The sequence below is a fragment of the Alternaria burnsii genome (genome assembly GCF_013036055.1).
Source record: "Alternaria burnsii strain CBS107.38 chromosome Unknown 698, whole genome shotgun sequence".
Taxonomy (NCBI): domain Eukaryota; kingdom Fungi; phylum Ascomycota; class Dothideomycetes; order Pleosporales; family Pleosporaceae; genus Alternaria; species Alternaria burnsii.
Genome location: NW_024066111.1, coordinates 1250187 through 1270204, shown reverse-complemented (window position 1 = coordinate 1270204; position 20018 = coordinate 1250187). Strand labels below are relative to the sequence as shown.

Sequence of the window (20018 nt, the reverse complement as noted above, 5' to 3'; positions counted from 1 at the left end):
TTTGCGAGCGTTTTATAGTACAAAGAGAGAAACAGTTGCCGCCCGTCGAGCGGATGAGTCGGTATACCCATCCCATGGCATAACAGCTTCGAGACTTCAGGCGTCGCGAAGGCATGCTTTCTTGACGCCTGAACTTTCCAAGCGAGATCTGGGGAAACAGGACGGTCAATGCAGTGCGTTGTTACTGGCTATGTTTGCCGTGGGCGCCTCTGTTGAGCCACTTGCCGCTCGCGTACGACCGTTTCTCGCCTTAGGCCGTTGCTGTGGCTGTATGAGAGCCAAGACTAGACCCTGATCTCTACGGCAAACGTGTTTCTGGCGAAGGGATGAAACTCAGTGTTGAGCGTTGATGGAACACGGCGTGTTTTAGAGAGCGTGCACGGAGCCCGAACACTAATCTAGCCTCGCTCCGTCACCCGTTGCCTCCATATCGACTGCCGTGACAGCGGACGCGTACCGTCGCAACGTCTGGGGCGCAGACAGCTGACAGGCCGTTGTATCCGCTGAGAGGAGGACCTCCGTGCGAACTCATACGCTTCGCGAAACGTGCGACAGCGCCTACAGCTTCCGGTGCTGACCTCGGGGCCTCGGAATGGTGCTACTCCACGTCTTCCGGTCGAATAGATCTCATAACATTGCATCAACTCACCATCCGGCATCTTCCCACTTGCGCAAAGCGTGGCGACAACTTTACTTGGGTCTAATTACTTCATGCCTTCGAAATACGTCAAAGCGCTGGCGGAGACGGTGTTCCAGCACTCCGACGCTTTACCCAGTGGCTATGTTGAATCTCCACTCTTACGAGGTCGCGGTCCATGAACAGAACCTACAGTATAATCCGGCTGTGCGAAGGAAAAGCTACAATTAGATGTCACGTGGTGACATTCGAGTGTTGCTTCAATGGTGAGCAGGCAGCCCATGTGCTAACCCGAGGTTGTCGTTGCTGGTGTGAGCGCTACCCCAACGGCCAGCTAATTCGACTGCGCACTTCCCTGGGCAACAGCTATAGCTCCATTGTACAGCGCTGTAGCGGGTTATAGTCAAATCTCGTGTTCGTCGACGTGGCGTTGTTACCGCCCCTTCCGAGGCCATACCCAGTGCTCCCTCTTCTTTTGGTTACAACACCAGGCCTAACTCTCGTGAGATGTCTTTATCGTGCGCAAGTTCCGGCGGGGTGCAGTATTGTTTTATTGATCGCTGCCCATGGCTACCTGTTATGGCACATCGAATGTAACCATCCGTCAATGCCCGGACCTTTTTCCTCGCCTGCTGGACCCTTTACAGCTAGTGCAAGCCTCTCCCGCTGCTAGTCTTCCAAAAATATCGCAACTCTCCGCATCGACTCTCGTGTCTTTTGACGCTATGAGCTCATCTGTGCTAATTTACTGTGAAAACCGCTATTTCATGGTCATCTGCTTTGACCGTTGAAGCTAGTGTTGTGGAAATGGTAAGTGATTCCGGGATGTTGCTCGCACTCGCGCTTCGTTACCCTGTCCAACTGCCATTGTGACGAAAGACGAGGTGGTAGCCTCGGATTGTAGAGTGGAGGCTTCGTGATGGTGAGCGGTATAAAGGATGATACACTCGCAGCTGTAATAGGGCATCATCAGCTACCAACTTTCCAGCTTCTACTCCCCAATCTCCTACAGCAACCACCGTTTCGCTACACACCTCCATTCTCCAAGCCTCTACCCGTCTACCATCAACACTATGCAGTTCTCCACCGCCATCTCAGCTGCCATCCTTGGTTTCGCCAGCCTTGCTTCAGCCATCACTGTCAGCTACGACACGGGCTACGATGATGGCAGCCGCTCCTTGACCGCGCTCGCCTGCTCAGATGGTGCCAACGGTCTCATCACCAAGTACAACTGGCAAACTCAAGCCAACGTTGCTGGTTTCCCTCGCATCGGTGGATACATGGGTGTTGCTGGATGGAACAGCCCTCAGGTATGTGCAGTGTTTACACCACTTTATCTTCATCGTCTAACAGTCTATACCAGTGCGGAACATGCTACGGCGTCACCTACAACGGAAAGACCGTCTATGTTCTCGCTGTCGACCATGCTGCCCAAGGTTTCAACCTCGCTAAGGCAGCCATGGATGAGCTTACCAACGGCCAAGCTGCGGCTCTTGGACGTATTGATGCGCAATACGCCCAGGTTGCTACCAGCAACTGCGGATTGTAAGCACTGAGATTCCATCAGAAGGACGATGACAAGCATCGAATAATGTTTATTTATGGGTTTCATGATGGGTATTGCATAGCATAGCGTTCCTTATTTGCATGCGGCGGCGTTTATATACACTCCTTAATCGAGTAATGGTCGATGTCAAGGCAGACTTGCCTACTATTAAGAGAATTCTTACCTATGTGATGCTATATCTGTGTGGTTCCCGATCTTGTGTGATCCACGGAGGCCATCAACAACGACCCACAACCTTCATAGCTTTCTTTTACTCTTCTATCTTAAATGTCGTAGTGGTGCTGCGGCAGGGCAGGATGAGCATCAGTTCACTTGTGTTAGCATTGTGATCCGTATCGAGAAGTACAGTTAATGTCTCACAATTCTCATCACCAGAGCCATTTCTTGATTTTTCCAAATGTATAATCGCGACAGAAGGATTGGGTTATTGGGGCTTCCAACTGCTGCTAGTCGTCCAGAAATTGGTGTTGTTGCCGCATATACTGAGACACTCACATTACAATGATTGTTCCCTTGTTTCGAAAATGTGGCTTGGAATAGTCGTGTACGAAGGAAAGCAATTAGCTTTACACATTCGATCAATACCATAATATTGCGGAGAACATTGGTACTGCTTGTACTTTAATCGTCAAGAGGTTGGATGAAGGGACACAACTGGTAATCGAGATGACTGAGCGGGCCTCGATGAAGCTACAGTCATGGCAGAGGCCAATGCCGATTCACGTCGTGCAGACAGTTGCGAAGTTTGAGTGTGTGACATGAGCATTCATTCATGATTTCTATCTACTGACGTTAATCGTCATATCTCTATGAGATCTAAACACTTGGTGGTATATCGCTGTTCGAAAAGGAGGGTCGTCTGATAGATGACCGAAGGACTTTTATTGTGGAAACGAAATATGCATGTCCCAAGAGTACCGAAGCTACGCCCGCATAGCCATGCGCCCGTGACATGATATTAGATAGGATTTGCAAGAAAACTTGAGTGGTGATAGTGATCAAGCACCTCGAAACAGCACTTGTTTAACGAGGTGTTGAAGCAAGCAATCGACCAAGACTTCCACTGGCGAACGATGGCTCAGGAACCGGTGACTTGGCATAGACAATCTCGCCTTCGATTGTACTAGTAGACGTTTTTGATATGGATGCCGCTGACTTGTGCGAGTATGACTTTGGACTCGACGGAGCCGTTAATGGGGTAACCAGGTCGATGGACTTGGCTCCATAAGATCCACTATGCGACGGCTTTGTCCTAGGTGGGAGAGGCCTTGTAGTGGCGGGTGTGTATGGAAGCGAGTAGCTCACCGACGAGGCCGGGGTATGTGAGAGCGAAGGAGCGGCACTAAAGCTGATTTGCGAAGTGGAGTTACGGTTGTAGCGGGGTCGAACGGTATCAGGGAAGTATGCAGGTGATTGGAATTTGCGAAGGTACTTTGACGCGTCCGAATCAAAGCGCTGATACCGGTCGGCGCTGTTGTCGTCTGATGAGATGTCGGAGAAGGCACATGATGAGCGTTTTGACTCAGGCTGAGTGGGGGAGCGCTGAGGTACAATGTCGCGGAAGGCAAAGTCGTCAAAGGTGAAGTTGGCAAACGGCGTAGTTGGCGGTGAGTAATGATCGTATGAATAGGTAAGGCTCTTCTCGGTGTCCTTCTTCTTGCAGCTACATGTGCATGTTAGTGGATGGTCTGTGCATAGCTGAGTGGGTGTGTGCCATACCTTTCCGAGCAGTAGAGCACAGAGTTACTAGGAACAATGATTTGCTTCTCGCAGACAGTGCTACAACAAAACATTAGCACACAGTAGTGAGGAGTCGATGACGACAACATACCAGTAGTTCAGAAAGCTAACCGCCATTGAGTCCTCGTCTTCGTCGGATTCGACTTCCTTGTAATGAACGACTTTGGAAGCGGATTTGCTTCCGTGGGAATGAGTCCGCTTTGACAGAGGCCTGGAAGGCCGTGCGTGCGCAGGTTGCGACTTTTTGGATTGATGGGACGGGTGACGAACGTGATGCGTGGCCATTATGGATGTGGATGAACTTTAAAAGCCTCACTCTGATAATCGCGCACGGTGCACGATCTTGTTACAGGGCTGGAAGTCGGGCAGCGAAGAGGCGGTGACACAGGCCGCCGAGTTACTTGCTGCTGATATGACGGAAGGTTCGTGCGTGGCTTTGTTTAGAATCCTTATCGCTTGGGTTCTGCGCCAACGTTTTAGCCAGGAACACTATAATGGATGTCTAGATCGCGACGATGTACAAGGACGGAGACGGATGGATGGACCAGGCGCCCTTTGGTGGAGAGCAACAACAATGCGACACCGGAACATGTAGACAAGCAACTTACCAGGACAAGATAAGGGACGTGCGACGTCGGGAGGGAAGATGAAAACAGGTGCCAGTACTTTCTGATAGGCGGTGCAGTGTATTCCCGGGGAATGACGATGCGCGGGCTGGGCTGGGGGCGATAAGCAGCAGTTCGTGAGAGAGAGAGAGCAAAGCCGAGTATTTCCACGAGGCAGGCGGCTTTCAGCGGCAGGGGAATAAGTAATGTATCGGGGATCGATAAGAAGACGAGCGAGGGACTGTGGTCAATAAGTAATTACGAGACCGGTGCCTGCGATTTCCGATGTGCAGTTCTAGAACGCGGTTGACGACGACGGATCTAAATATGCGGTCGGGATATGGTTGCGCGTGTGGGGATGATTCGTGATAGCCATCAAGATAGAGCCATTGATATCATCCAGCACGCCATACCGGCACCCGCTGCGCGCTGACTCCTCACCACCGACCCCCACCCGCATCCACCACGGTGCCTTGCTACAATTTAATTTTTCCCGTTGCAGCCACAGCGGGGAAGCCTGGCCATACTGCATCATTAGGCATCGCAGCTTTGTGCATACAGACGTCGTGGGCATCGTGTTGCAGCGAATGGCGGGCCGAAGCATGCACACGGAAACACCACAAGGTCCACGTTCTTGTGCACTTCGGTACAACTCGCAGCGGGTACCATACTACACACCACTGTCCATTCGGGTGCGTATCGCTGATGCGACATTGTCCCATCTTGTTTGTGTTGCGAGCTCTCTCAACACAATGAAGCCATATTGCGTGTCTCACACACTTCTTCATCCGGTAATCCGGTGCGGCCCCTCCTGCAATAGACTCACCACTCCGCTGTCGGACTTTGAACAGCGTTTTGCAAGCTCACAAATCTCACCAGTCGGCTTACGAGCCGCCCTACATCGTGTTTGTTCCTTGTCCATAATTCGCATGTCTGAAGCACCCTCCGCCTGAGTGACTTTTGACTGTGCATAAGCAAAATGCGGGTCCATTGTCTACTCGCGTAACTCTATCCTAGCGGCCGCGCAATGAAAGAGCCAACCGGATCTTCTAAAGGGCCCTCACCGTCTCGTCGACGATCGTGAATCATCAGAAAATCTCTTAGGCCTGAAACCAGACACCTTACTATGTGCAGCAGTCCACGATCGTCACGGTGTGTGTGTGTACCCGCAATGGAAGTCTAGCCTTCATATGTCGGTCAAGAGTTTTCTTTCTCAACATCACAAACCTCAAACAGAAAACGGGTCGTCCATGGATTGTCCTTTCGTGACACGCCACAGTTGGATCGGGGTCGAAGTTGGATAAAACGGCCCTTCCTGTTGATGTTCAGGTACCGGTGGGCAATTGACCTGCTCGAATCTGAAACGGTTCCGCTCTACCCCACAAAAGTCAGCAACAACTCACCCGATGTCGTAACATGGCCAGGAAAACAAGACGCGGAGAGACCCACTACACGCGTTCAAAAAAGTCTCGAACGTCTGCTCGTTGCGAATCGTCGCAGATATTAAGACTTCGAGTGCCGGGTTGATGTCAAAGAATTCTCCCAGGGTCGAGACCAGACGCGGTATGACGGACTTGTCGTATGTCTGCGACGTTGTTAAACCCACTTCTCCACGACGATGCAATGGCAATGGCTTACGACGTCTGCTCCCATCACAATATTTGGCACTTCCATGCCATAGTCTTCGGAAAATGTCGTCGCATCAACCGGATAGCCCCACTTTAACGCCGCTGTCCGTACCTGGACCTGAGACTTGTCATCGACATCGAGTCCGTTGAGAAAGAGATTGGTTTTGATGGCATCGACAACGGCCTCATCGCCGTCCGTAGCAACGACACCAGCAGCTCCCAGGTGCTTTGCGCAAAGGATTGATAACATGCCAGTTCCCGCGCCAAGTTCAAACAATCTCTTCCCGTGAACGGATGATCGGCCAGTCTCGGACGCAAGATGCGATCCGAGAAGCAACGCGGCTTCCCACGTCCTAAGACCAGTAGTTCCAGACGATGAGATGACGGATCGCGCTTCAAGCAGCGTTACTGCCCGCTCGTGCGATGTGCTGTCGTCATCTAATTGCTCAGGGTAAGAGTACGTCACAAATGCTTTTTGCTGAGCCGCGTTGGCCTCGGAGGGCAGATCAGCAATAAGCAGAGTAGTCATCGCTTCCATAATATCATCTGAGATTTCCTACAAATAGAGCGAAATGAAAGGTCAGCACATGCTGGAACGTATCTTCGCCGTTGAAAGAAGGTTATTGCAACTTGATGTGTGGCTGAGCTACAGTAGAAGTGAAGCAACGATGAAGAGATAGGAGACCATACATCCTCCTCCGGGTCAGTGATCGACCTCTCGAGTTTTTCGACGAGTTGTTTTAGTGTCCTGAGCTGGTAGCGCTCCGGAGGTGGTGAAGTGACGTTGGCTGTATCGAACAGATTCTTAAACAGCCACGACTGCACTTCCGGCGCTTTCAACGCTGCATCATCTGGCCACTTGAGATTCTGAGGCTCTACCAGCTGGAAATACTGGCGTTGCAGTATGCGCAGTTGCGGCAGATTGCGAGGGTCGTCCATGGTGATGGATGCTGTTTAGATCGAAACCGTATCTCTAATATTTGCAAAGCGCTCCAATATCTCTAGTGAGCCAGCTTGACTTTTGGCGAATGTGACAATGTTCGAGTTCAGCGCTGGCACTTGATGGAGGGGGAGGATTTCCATGTACGTGCTTACCTAATTTTGCAGCGGGGCGGCTTGGCAGTCTAAGCGAGGCAGGCGCACCGCCGACCGCCGACACGTTGAACGCAAATTCGACATCTCCATCTTGCCGCCAGCTAACCACAGGTAATCGACAACAGCAAGATCGATCTCTGTCCAGTACGTTCACTACCGACCCAAGTCGCCGTGTCGCTCTTGTGAATTCCGTCTAATTGCCGCGTTGCAGGTCGAATCTTCCCAACATGGCCGACTCTCAAGTTACTCTGCGCACGCGCAAGTTCATCCGCAACCCCCTCCTCGGACGTCGTCAGATGGTCGTGTAAGTGCAGGAACTGCCGGGCACGCAATTGCGGAGGATTGAGTCTGACGGGATTACTACAGCGATGTCCTCCACCCCAACCGCGCGAACGTTTCCAAGGACGAGCTCCGTGGCAAGCTCGGTGAGCTGTACAAGGCCAAGAAGGACGATGTCTCCGTCTTCGGTTTCAAGACACACTTCGGTGGCGGCAAGAGCACCGGCTTCGCCCTCATCTACGACAGCGCCGAGGCCATGAAGAAGTTCGAGCCCCGCTACAGGCTAGTACGCTACGGCATGGCCACCAAGGTCGAGAAGGCCAGCAGGCAGCAGCGTACGTCTCCCTTGCGTCTACAAGCACTGCCGCGACTATGGCGATGGATATGGGCTATGGCACACAACATATACTGACTGGACAACAGGCAAGCAGCGCAAGAACAGGATGAAGGAGTTCCGGGGCACAGCCAAGACCAAGGGTGGTGCGAAGAAGGACAAGAAATAAGCGGGTGCACACTGATGATGACTACGAAGGTCATGGCTGGAGTCGATTGGCGGTTTCTCTACAACTACTGGTTCGCCTGGTTCTTCATCATGGTGGATACGGAGTTGCTTCTGCGGGCATCGGCATGTATATCTACGAGCGCCTGAAAAACTCTTGCGGATGGGAACGACAAGACGGATGGCGTTTGAGATCAATTGTCTGCTAACCATCAATGCATATCATGGACTTTACGATCCTCCAATTATTTTGCCACTCACTCCAAGATTTCGGATGTTTCTCTCCGGTCACACTGTTGTCCTGTCTCGTGCACACCATGGGGAGGAAAGAGCCCTGAGGGTCAGATCTCTTACTATTATATTTGATGCAACGTTTCATGATAATTTCGGTATGGTTTTCCATTCTGTTCTGCGTAGCCATCAGTCAAACCGTCGCCTTGTTCGCCTCCACAGTACCCACCCCTGGCGATTCAACCCCCACGGGCCGTCCATTCTTCTCCCTCGCAGCCCTCCACTCCCTGTCCCTAATTTCTCTGGTACTTAGAATAGCCCTTGCATTTCTCTCCAACCCTTCGTCCCTCTCGCTGCCCAACCCTTCAAACCCATGAGCACCATCCATTCCAACATCCGCGGCAACCTGTGCCTCTAGATCCCGTTGCCGTGTGCGCAGTTGTTCAAGCCGACTTGCAGAGGAAGAAGGAGTGCGTGAACGTAGCATGAATGCGTGGTTCGGAGACATCAGGCAATACCAGAACACGTAGAAGACTATGAAGCCGATGGGGACAAGGAGACCGACAGTTAGGCCGATCGTTGCGCCGGAGGATAATCCCATTTTGGAAGGAGAGTTGCTCAAAGACGGTGGATTCTTGTTGGAGATGCTCTGATAGTAGTAAGCGTAATGTTTCCAAGTTGCTGTGTGGTATTACGCTTACTTGAACCGCGTTTTAGAGCCGAAGCTTCTCAATGTAAATGGATAGAGCAACAGAAGGCAGAACACGAAGATGCTGAGGCTGTTGTATATAGAGCTTCGCTAGTCTTCAATACACTGTATCGCCCAGCGAACTGCCACCGTGCATACACATGATTCTCACGCCCAAACATCACTATTTTTGCCGTAGGGTAGTGTGAGGATCTGGGTCCCTTCAGTCAGTATGTCCAACAAGCGCATTGTTGGGTACCTTTTCATCACGGACTGATATTCATACACACCAGGACAGCATGGTGACTGCACTCAGTATCACGCCGTCAAGTAACGATTGCTGTGATGGTCTGAATTACTGCTCTTCTTATTCAATACAGATACGTGGTGGCCCAAGTGATGCTTTTCCACTTATCAAACGACAGTTGACGGCGTCGGACATTACTGCTCCCGTGCTTCAAAGTCCTCAGGTTGCCTGGGGTATTCTTCTGAGGACTGTGGCGCGATGTTTTCGACTTCGGCCTTGGCTTCCTCCCAAGCGGCCTTGTTACGTTTCGCCCAGTCGATGTGACATTGAGCAAATTCCATCTGTGGCTGTTAGCAAGAGCTCAGGGAAGAAGGTTGAGCTTGTGACATACCATGTAACGTCGTAAATCGTCCTCCTTCTCGCTCTGGAATCTCCGCAGATCCTTCATCACGCCTGAACTTGCGTCTTTGGTGTCTTTCTCAGCGACGGTCAGCGCTTGTTCGAGCTGCCGGTTCGTTAGCGTCTCCAAGTCTCTTAGTATCTATCATCTGAAGCATACCTGTACCATACTGTCCCTTGTCTTGCCGATCTGATCTCTCCGTGTCTTCTCAGGGTCTACATCTGCCATGCCCCTAAAGGCGTGTGTGATGGACCCAAAGAGCTTGTTAGTGACAAAGTTACCACTCGCAGTTTTCTTGTGCGGACTGGTGGGTGGTGAATGGCTATCAGGAGCGCCCTGTGCACTAGATGGTGTGTCACCATGTGTGGGTGGGAAGTCAGAATCAATGGACGCCCTGTCTTCCTCCGATCTCCTATGTTGCTCTGCATCGCCGCTACTGCGCTGTGAGCTGTTCGACGCGGCGCGGCTTCGTGGTGGCTGATGACCAACGCCACTTAGATGTTGTTCCAGTCGCTTCGATTCTGCTTCGCTACGTTCGAGCGATTCGAGTAAATTGCGCTTCTTCTCTAGTTCGTCCTTGGTCATATCCTCCTGTATCCGCTTGAGCACTCGATATCTTAGTGTCGAGCGTACAACACCGGCGAACTGTGCGCTCTCACGCATGGGCTCAGAGAAGCCTGCGCTGAGGGAAGAAGAGAGTTCGGTCGTCGCAATATACGTAGAGTCAACAGCTTGGCCCGTCTTTTCTATGGCTGCAGCAAGAGATTGGGTTTGTTCGGAAAGCGAAAAGGCATTAAAGCGAGCGCCCAGATCCGCCATGTCCTCTCCCCAGTTTCCAAGATGCATAAGCAAGCGTCTGTTGACCTTCTCCATTGGTCCCTGCAGCAGGTGCTCCAAGTCTTTGGATGAGTTCTCAAAGCTGACAAAATATGGGTCTAGCTCTTCCTCGGACATGTCCCGCGTCTCGGGAGGGAAGCGACCGAAGATAGCAGGACCTGGTGTTGTGTGCGCGGCCGCTGAAGGCATGGCTGCATTGTTGGCTGGTGATACTGGCGTACCAGAGCTGGATGTAGCGCTGCCTGACTTCAACTTGGCGGACGACGAGGGAACTGGAAGGTAGCTGTGCGCTTGGGAAGGGTTCGCAGGGTCGAGCGGAGGTGCCTTGAGGATCTGTTTGGGTATATTGGAGACGGGCGGGCTAGTAAGTACGTCATTCTATCGAAACCTATTAGCTCAATGGGATACTCGGTCGGGTGCTGGACAGGCCTACCCAGCTTGTGTATGGGTCAAGGAATCTCCAGAATACACCGTCTTCCAGAATATCTTTCATCTTCCTGCACCTATTCAAGAAGACAGCCAACATGCGCTTCCGCAGTTCTATGATGCCGGCGTCTTCCTTTGCCTTTGTCGGTTTCGCGGCGTAGTCGGCCATGGTATGCTTCTCGGGTATCGGCGGTACGATGAGGGTTGGGTGCAGCCTGACCAACTCGGCGCGTAAGGATGCGAACTCGGAGTATCTGCGCTTTACTTCGAGGCCCTGCATGTGTTAATCTCAGGCATTTCCCGTCTGCCAATCTAACATACGCCGCAATTGATGGTGTACTGTATGTAGTTGACACCGTCCTTCCCCGCGCTCGTGATCAGTACCAGTTGGTCTGGGTGCTCGTACAGCCATTGCTCCACGCGCGCGTCATAACCGCCCTTCTTGGGTGCCTTGGGGTCTGCATGGTCCTGCTGTTCCTCGTCGTAGTCGACGCTATCCATGTCCCGCTGCGAGACATACTCGGGCGACTCTTGTGCGGGGGACGAAGCCCCAGAGGGCGGAGTCGCGGGACGGTAGGGGACTTGATCATGTCAGCGGATAGTGCTGGCGATTGCTTCAGAGGGTGTGTAGAAGCCTTACGGGCAGCAGGCGAAGCTAAACCGGGAATGTCTGATGTGTTGGAATCATGGCGGGCAAAGGATCCATACGGATTGTTGTCCTCGTCGTCCCACATGTCGTTGCTGTAGTCGTCGCGCTCACTCTGGGCAAGCAATGGTGGCTCCTATGGTAAAGCGAGCGGCTTCAGGCTGCAGTGAGTGCGGATCTTGTCTTGTGCGGCTTGGGCATGCTGAAGCTCCAGGCTCTCACGGCAGCGGCAGTGACGTTGCGCCTGGTCCAAGCTCACCCTGTCAGCCACACCTGCTGTTCCAGTCTGCGACAACTCCAAGATGGCACCGTGAGAAAAGAGAGGCCACCACAAATAGATAACAATAAATATTTCAGAGTTCAGGCAGAGCCAGGTAGGTTGACAGTAGAATGGAAACTCGTCGGCATGAGAGACAAGACGTTGATCATACGTTTGGTGCAAGAAGATCAGATTTGGTCAATAAGAGAGGTCCTCGCACCAAAAAAGAAGGGGAGAAGGGTCGGACAGAGACTGCGGACGTCTCACAAGGCTAAGAAACCTACTGATCGATGTGCTGTAACTCTAAGAGACGGAGGACGCATATTCGTGAAACTTCGGCGATTGCCTGCCTTTGCACGTGGTCATGCAGATGGTCAGACAGCAAAGCTACGATACATGATTTCAGTCGAATCTGATATCAAATAATGCTAGATTGTGAAACGCTCATTAATCGAGATGGGCCCCTAGATAATCCTAAAGATGTAGACTTCCGTTTCAGACCTTGCTCTCTTTGCTGTCAGCGACATAATGCTGTGTTGCATCTATTTCCTCGCCCTCCAGGACTCCCGTAATTGTACCCACGTTCTCGTGATCAAAGAATCCTTCATTGGCTGCCAATCCTTCAAACGCCAACTGCCTCTCCGTACCTATCGGAAGTATCTGCACCGGCCAAATAAGACACAAGCTGTAGTAAACCAATCCTCCCATCATAAACGATAGTATGAAGCCAAGTTTGTACATGTTTTTGCTAGCCTCGGCTACTGAATCGGGATCCAAAGACCCTGCGACACCATGAACAGTGAACGCAACTCCAGCAACCCAAGCAGCCAGCATGCGTAAATTCCAGCCTTTGTGGTACAAGTACGGACTTTCAGGTGAAGAGGTGTATAATGAGGGAACATGGAAATTGCCTCTTCGAACAAGCCAGTAGTCGACGATCATGCAAGCGCATATTGGCATCAAGAACACGGTGTACGATCCGAGAAAAGTCAGGAATGATGTAGCGGAGGCGATGATTTTCCATGGAACAAGTAGAGGTGCGAGGACCGCACAGAGTACTTGGCCTCGGACGATGGTCAGCCAGCGAGGGAATATTCCTGTAAGATCGGCGCCAACAGGGAGCGAGTTGCTTCCGGCATTGGTGACGAGTACAGCGAGCATCATGCCGAAAGATGCGAACACCATTCCTGCTCGAGCTCCAGGAGTCCAATATTGATCCAAGATGGCGTCATAAAGATCCCAAACGTTCCAGTAGCTTTTACCAAGGACTTGTGTTGCAGCTGCAGTCGTCGCGGTACTCAGGAACATGACCAGAACTTTGCTGATAAGGATACCTACACCCTGGCTCCAAGTCACATCGCTGTACGAATGTCCGTATCGTGCTATATCAGGTTGGTTGATGAGCACCGGTGCTAGAGCACCCATGACAGAGTTGATGGCTTGAATCATAGGCCAGATGAGATCCGAACCCGAAAGCTGTGTCTGCTTAGTTGTATAGGTGAAGCTTCCGATCTTGCCTCCGTTGGCGCTGATCACCCACCCAAGTACACCGAAGAGTGCTATTGTGGTATAGACAGCTTTCACCACGAAGAGATGTCGAAGTACCGTTGGATGAATGAACATGACCGGCATTTGCACCTGTCGAAATCAGCATGCTTCCTAGAGCCAGAACTCAAATAGATAGTTTGGAGGACACTCACCATCCAGAACAAGAAGAAGCTCAGCAAATCTCTACTTGTAATTCCCGCACTCTCTGGAAGATGATTTGGAATATTGTTGTAACCGTTCCCGAAGATACCGCGCATGAAAACCGAAGTGATGCGCCCTCCATAGTACGTCTGGGTCGCGAAGTAGATGATCGCTACCACTGCTCGTACTAAGATATACAAACTGGCTCCTCTCACACCAGCAGCCGCACGTACATAGACAGGGAAGCCGATGAAGTATTTTATAGCGCCACGACTGTTGAGCACGACCAGAATGGTGAGGATGGCTGAACCGATTACCGCAGCAATCATGCCGTGCCACCAGAGAAGACCAATCGAGACTAGAGATGCACCAAGGTTGTACGAGGAGGGGCTGAATGTCATGGTCAAGTAGTAGGCGAAGTAATGTTGCCATCTCCATTTCCTGTCCGCTGCGTCCTATCAGTCGCAAGCCTCACAGAGTTGGATTATATGGTCTGACTTACCCGGTGGACTGGGGAGGAGATCTTGGTTGTACCGCACTTCTCCATGATCGCTTGTAGTTTGCAATGTCTCCTTGAATGATTTTGGAGAACTGAATGCTGCTTTGCTTCGCTGCAGAAAGCGCGACATGGTGCTCGAGTGAGAACTATCCCAGATCGAGATCAGCCCAGATGCCCATCTCGTGCGAAGCTCCGGAGCATATAAGCCAGTTCATTGTTGATACAGATTGTATATCTTGCCACAATGATAGCCAAGCCATCCTATCAATTAGGCACCTATTTCCACTGGAATCCAGGGTGTTGGAGAGACGGCATAGAACTCGGTTGATAAGGCGATAGCGCGTCGGGATGAAAGAAGCCGATTGACAGGGCAGGGTAGCTAGTGCACTAACCAGCACTGATAAAGTTTAGCGCGATGTGCATCTCCAAGAAGAAGGCTGGTGTTTCGTGATGCGACGCGACGCGACGCGATAATCTTTGCGCACCATCGATGCGTGGTCGCGAGCGAGTCTAGCACGTCATTGCGCTTTGCTCAACACGCTTCCATTTCCTTGCACTTAGCTCCGAGTCTCGGTATGTATTGGGTAAACCAGCATAGAACAATGGCATCATCGCACATCCTGTTCTTTGGACCCAGAAGAGTATGTGGATGTTGTACCATTAAACTTATATCATTGACGCACTCGTGCTAAGTTCTACGAACCACCTGTCTTCGATCCGGGCTTGTACGGAAAAGTCTGGCGATAGTGATTTGCAATATCTCTGCGGGTCGCGACCCAAACGCCTTCCTTCTCAGAGATATACTTCATAAAGTTCCTCAGACTCTCCGATCTTCCTGGCTTACCAGCTATTCGGGAGTGCAGAGGAATCGTCATCATTTTACCGCCTTCTCTATACAAACAGTCGAATGTATCTTTGAGATACTGTTCATAGACAGCACCAGCCGAGCTTACAAAACCTGGAAGCATGTGGAACTTTCCATCGTTACCTATACCACCTTGTTAATCTGGGATAACCATACATGTGGAGTGTGCTTACAATCGTAGTTGTACGGCATCATCAATAGGCCCTCCTTCTCCATGTCAGGCAGTTCTTTCTCCCATGGCAGATCTATCCAGTATGGCGAGTCTTCGTTGTATACTTCCGAAGTATACAGCATCTTATGGCCCATCTCCTTCCACATGATTGGAAGCAGGCTAGCGGTATTCGGGGTTCCTCTACCAAAGTACGCTCCTACTGGGAATTCGCCTGTGGTCACATCAGTTCCATGCACGATCGGTATTGGACGAAACATACCAGTTGCGGCCTCCAGAGCTTTACAGGTCTTCTTGATATAAGCTTTGTCGTCTTCAAGCGAATAATCCCAAATGTCAAGCCATCTATACCCATGGGCACCAATCTCATGGCCTTCTCTTACACATGCCTTCGCGAACGTTGGGTTTCTCTCCATGGCAACAGCGATGGCCCAAAGAGTCATGTTCCAGCCGAACTCCTTCATGAGGCGAAGTATCCGCCAAGCACCGCAACGACTGCCATACTCATAGTCTTGCTCGCCGTTCAAGTGCCGCTGTTCTCTACCGCCGCCAGAAGGACCTTTCTCCCACAGGTAGGGTTCGCTGGTGCCATCGCCATCCAGTGGGTTGCGCTCGCCGCCCTCCTCGTAATTCAACACGAAGGAGACTGCAATGCGGGCACCGTTTGGCCACTGTGCGTCATGGCCATCTTCACCGAAACCTGGAAGAATGCTCAGTATGTGTGAGAACGCACGCTATATGGGCTCGCACCTTCGAAATCTCTAGGGAGTTGTAGAGATTCCTCGACGTGGACCATGGCGGACAAATTCACGAAACAATGATAAAGCCTGATGTTAATACTCAAGAATGAACATATGCTCAGAGTATATCAAGCTTCGGGAGTGGTATCAAAGTATGGAATGTTTCAAGGTCCACTCCACACTCATGACTTCGAACTGATATCACACCATCCTGAATGCGTCCTAGATGAGTTTCCCTCCACCTATCAATTACCCATCAACAACGGCGTTTCGATTAGAATACAATCAAGACATTTTTAGGTAAAGAAAGCACTGTCAGTTGGGTCTTTATCGGAAGTGGCCATTCCGACGACGGTCAAATAGGCGTCCCACCAACCCCGCTTTGCCCTTATCGTTCCTTCCAACTTCGGAAGCCCACTCTAACAACCCTCAACGCGGCCGAGATTATTGCAAGCATGCGTTATCGGTACATGGAGATGCTGAATCATGTGTCACGACTGTTTGTGTTCCAGCATCTGGTTGATGGCCCGCGATGGGCTTGCGCGCCTCCGATACTGGAATGGATAAACGGGTCCGCGAGACAGTTAGCTATTTGGTGACATGACTGGCGCGTACATGTGAACGTCACTGAGAACTCCAAGTCCCTGTTGTCTTACACAAAATGTCGGTTTTTTCGTTGGATGCAAGCCACGGCAATCCGGTCACGAAAGAGACACTCGAAGCACTGTGCTCCCAGCTTGGGGTCAACATCGATGATAAAGAGAAGGAAGATTATCGTCGTTTGCTTGCTGTATTCCACGATGCAAGCGAACAACTGATGGCCATGGACGGTAGGGCATGACTGTTCTCTCTGCATGTCACAGTGAAGCTGACGTTGGTCTGTAGACTATGTCCCAATAGTTGACAAAGAACGCTTCTCTAGAGAACAGATCTACTTCCCGGAGAAATCTGACAATGCTCATGGAGCATGGGCATGGAAATGCAACATTGTTGACAAGAATGTCAATGGCAATGGTAAACTTCATGGTAAAAAGTTTGCTCTGAAAGACAATGTTGCAGTGAAAGATGTCCCAATGCTGCTAGGCACGAATTTTATCAAAGGATATGTTCCAGATGTCGATGCAACGGTCACTACACGTATCCTAGAAGCTGGTGGTCAGATTCTTGGTAAAGCTGTTTGCGAAAACATGTGTCATTCTGCCACAAGTCATTCGTCAGGCACTGGAGTTGTGGAAAACCCGTTCGCCAAGGGTTATAGCGCTGGCGGAAGTTCGAGCGGCTCGGGTGTACTTGTAGCACTGGGAGAGGTTGACGGAGCGATCGGTGCAGACCAAGGTGGTAGTATCCGTGTTCCAGCAGCCAACTGCGGGATCATTGGATTGAAACCTACCTTTGGTCTTGTACCATACACGGGATGTGGAAGTAACGAGCCCACAAACGACCATGTTGGCCCAATGACACGAACAGTGCTCGAGAATGCCGTGTTGCTGGAAGCCATCGCTGGCACCGATAACATCGACGACCGTTCCTTCGCTGCGCCCCATCCATCCAAGATACCCATCTACAGCTCCATCAGCAATCTTTCCAAGCACAAACCACTTCAAGGCAAACGCTTCGCCATAATCACCGAATCTCTCTTAACACCAGCCCTGGACTCACGAGTGATACAAACATTCCGCACCGCTGTCTCCAAATACACAGACCTCGGCGCCACGATCACGGACATTTCGATACCACTTCACTCCAAAGGCGCTGCGATATGGACCGGAGTATCAAAAGTCGGCGGCTTCCTCGCCAAAACCACCGGTTCGTTCGGACGCCGCGGACATCAGATGCTCGATCTAAACTCGTTGTTACATCCCATGAGCCAAGAAAACTGGAATGAAGCATACGCCTCGACGAAGAATATATACTTAAACGGTCTCTACGCTACGCAAAAATTTCCCAATCTCCTCGCCAAGGCGACTAACCTGTCTCGACAATTGCGCGACGCTTACGATACGGCGCTCCAGCGATACGATATCTTGCTTACGCCTACACTGCCCTATGTAGCGACGAGTCATGCAAGTGTCGATGCGATACCACTCGAGCAGATTGCGAAACAGATTGGATTGACGTCCAACACGGCGCCATTCAACCAAAGTGGGCATCCGGTATTGGCCATGCCGATTGGTATGTTGCCGGTACTAGAAGGGCCTGGAGTCGAGGAAGGGGTCAAATTACCGGTCAGCATGCAGGTCATTGGGAAGTGGTGGGATGAAGTGGGTGTTTTTGAAGCGGCGTTTGCCTGGGAGAGGGAGAATGACTGGAGAGGTATGTGATACGTTATTATACATAGTCAACCAGAAGAAGACAGGAAATATGTGACGTTTCCCCCGACTCTGAACCTCCCCTCTAGATCTTGAGTCGCCATATCACCGTGGGAGCGGGATGACCTGTTCACTCACCCGTTGCTGATCATTACTCGTTTCAACGAGTTCGCTGCCACTATCCTGCCTTCCTACCACCTCCACCTTTTCCATAACCTCATCTGGTCTTTGCAATCCCTTATCCTTGATAAAAAAGCAACCTAATAAACACAGTCCCATGAAAGGTACATTCATTATGAACACTGTGCGGCTCGCCGTCGCATACGCCTGCAATATCTGCACTATTTGTTTCGGATCTAGTGATGCAAAGTCCGGCGTATCATACGAAGAAAGTGCCAAGAAGTGAAATTCTTTCGGCATAGCTCGGTGCAGGGAATTTTGCAGTGCAGCAGCAGAAATTGCAAGACCGACTGCACCGCCGAGACTGCGTATGAAGTTGCGGTTTGAGATGACGACTGCGCGTTGGGCTTTCGTGCAATGTGCTTGCAGTGCAACAAGTACAGGCTGGAAGACGGCACCGACTCCTAGTCCTTGGACAAAAAGTATGATGACTATAGCCCAAATGGGTGTGTCGCGGTTGAACATGCATGTCAAACCTACACCTGAAGTCCAGAGGAAGAACCCCAGCCAGATCACTTCGCCGTAGCGCTCGAAGCGCGAGATATACTGTCCGGATAAAATTGATGAGATCATTTGTGAGGCGGCGAGTGGCAGCATTAGGGACGCCGAAATGAGGGGAGAGAGGCGGCGTGCGTTCTGGAAGAAGAGGGGGAGATAGTATGTTTGCGAGTAGGCCACCACGCCAAAGAGGAAATTCTGGAGAAGCATGATGGAAACGGGGCCGGATCTGAAGAGAGACACTGTCTAGAATCAGCAATGATTCGCAAAGAGCATATGTTTCGTAAGAGGGCGACCAGAGCTTACATGGCATCATAGGCAATATAGCTACATGGTGCTCAATGTAGACGAACGTTATCACGCAACATCCTCCAATCGTTAACATGGCAACAACCATTGGTGATTCCCATTCGAAGTAGTCACCTCCTCCCGCAATAGGAATCAACAGCAATATCAACCCTGCACTTCCGAAGAATATGCCTCCATAGTCAATCCTCTTCAACACTAGCTTCATATCCGCTCTTGGTTGTTCCTTGGGTGTAGGCAGAACAATAAGACAGAGCATGCCGCAAGCCGCTGACACGGGGCTGACGAGCCAAAAGAAGCCTCTCCACGTACTCTTTTGTACAAACGCTGCAGCGATAAAAGGTCCAGATATGTTTCCTAGTCCTACACATGCACCTATCATGCCTTGCCACTTCCCGCGCTCTTTCAAGGTAACGATGTCGGAGACGATCATGGCAGAAAGCGAGGCTATCCCGCCGTTTGCCACACCTGATAGACCACGGAAGACGTACAGCATCGTTGCGTCGCGCGAGAGACCACAGAGGAGGTCGGAGACTGTTAGAAGGGCAAGTGCTGAGAGAAGAACAGATTTCCTGCCTAGTTTGCTTGTTAGCTATTTTGCTTCCTTCATATTCCCGCCAAAGCCAGAGGACATACCAAATAAGTCACTCATCCTCCCATACAGCACTTGGAATATAGTGTTCGCTATCAGGGCACTCGTGCCGGCCCAACTAATCGTGTCTTCGGCATTTAGATCACGTCCAATTGTGGGCAGGGCAACTCCGATACCAGTCTGGTCGACAAAACATATGAAATGCGATAATGCGAGTGCGGAAAATACGACAAGGAGCTTCTTGCGGGGGAGGAGGTTTGTTTGATCGAAGACAGCAGCTTCAGCTGCAATCTGGCGAGCCTCCATGACGTAGTAGCAGGTGGTGTGATGATGTTGTAGAAAAAGCGTGGTGGTGCAGGAATATGCTGTGAGGCCGTCCACGTTCTT

General features: G+C 51.1%; 8 protein-coding genes across 8 annotated transcripts; 3 read left to right on the top strand and 5 right to left on the bottom strand.

Moving 5' to 3' along the window:
* Nucleotides 1–1710: 1710 nt before the first annotated feature.
* Nucleotides 1711–2186, top strand: GT037_004594 (uncharacterized protein; the record flags this gene model as incomplete). The annotated part of the gene is made up of 2 exons (XM_038929641.1): nt 1711–1947; nt 2001–2186. The coding sequence occupies 2 exons, from the start codon at nt 1711–1713 to the stop codon at nt 2184–2186; spliced, it is 423 nt and encodes a 140-aa protein (XP_038787913.1).
* Nucleotides 2187–3227: 1041 nt separating this feature from the next.
* GT037_004593 (uncharacterized protein) lies at nt 3228–4229 on the bottom strand (the record flags this gene model as incomplete). The annotated part of the gene is made up of 3 exons (XM_038929640.1): nt 3228–3867; nt 3924–3983; nt 4036–4229. 3 exons carry the CDS (start codon nt 4227–4229, stop codon nt 3228–3230), a joined length of 894 nt encoding a protein of 297 aa, XP_038787912.1.
* A 1719-nt stretch (nt 4230–5948) lies between these two features.
* GT037_004592 (uncharacterized protein) lies at nt 5949–7116 on the bottom strand (the record flags this gene model as incomplete). The annotated part of the gene is made up of 3 exons (XM_038929639.1): nt 5949–6134; nt 6188–6733; nt 6868–7116. 3 exons carry the CDS (start codon nt 7114–7116, stop codon nt 5949–5951), a joined length of 981 nt encoding a protein of 326 aa, XP_038787911.1.
* Nucleotides 7117–7499: 383 nt separating this feature from the next.
* Nucleotides 7500–8054, top strand: GT037_004591 (40s ribosomal protein s24; the record flags this gene model as incomplete). Its single annotated transcript, XM_038929638.1, has 3 exons — nt 7500–7576; nt 7639–7886; nt 7975–8054. 3 exons carry the CDS (start codon nt 7500–7502, stop codon nt 8052–8054), a joined length of 405 nt encoding a protein of 134 aa, XP_038787910.1.
* Nucleotides 8055–8474: 420 nt separating this feature from the next.
* GT037_004590 (uncharacterized protein) lies at nt 8475–8882 on the bottom strand (the record flags this gene model as incomplete). Its single annotated transcript, XM_038929637.1, has 1 exon — nt 8475–8882. One exon carries the CDS (start codon nt 8880–8882, stop codon nt 8475–8477), a length of 408 nt encoding a protein of 135 aa, XP_038787909.1.
* Nucleotides 8883–9410: 528 nt separating this feature from the next.
* GT037_004589 (sorting nexin-41) lies at nt 9411–15802 on the bottom strand (the record flags this gene model as incomplete). Its single annotated transcript, XM_038929636.1, has 14 exons — nt 9411–9557; nt 9608–9721; nt 9776–10831; nt 10887–11153; nt 11201–11460; nt 11520–11661; nt 11785–11820; nt 12286–13422; nt 13485–13921; nt 13976–14118; nt 14870–14960; nt 15011–15220; nt 15269–15706; nt 15757–15802. The coding sequence occupies 14 exons, from the start codon at nt 15800–15802 to the stop codon at nt 9411–9413; spliced, it is 4524 nt and encodes a 1507-aa protein (XP_038787908.1).
* A 605-nt stretch (nt 15803–16407) lies between these two features.
* GT037_004588 (amidase signature enzyme) lies at nt 16408–18067 on the top strand (the record flags this gene model as incomplete). The annotated part of the gene is made up of 2 exons (XM_038929635.1): nt 16408–16576; nt 16632–18067. 2 exons carry the CDS (start codon nt 16408–16410, stop codon nt 18065–18067), a joined length of 1605 nt encoding a protein of 534 aa, XP_038787907.1.
* Nucleotides 18068–18160: 93 nt separating this feature from the next.
* Nucleotides 18161–19937, bottom strand: GT037_004587 (mfs general substrate transporter; the record flags this gene model as incomplete). The annotated part of the gene is made up of 3 exons (XM_038929634.1): nt 18161–18975; nt 19040–19615; nt 19676–19937. 3 exons carry the CDS (start codon nt 19935–19937, stop codon nt 18161–18163), a joined length of 1653 nt encoding a protein of 550 aa, XP_038787906.1.
* Nucleotides 19938–20018: the final 81 nt, after the last annotated feature.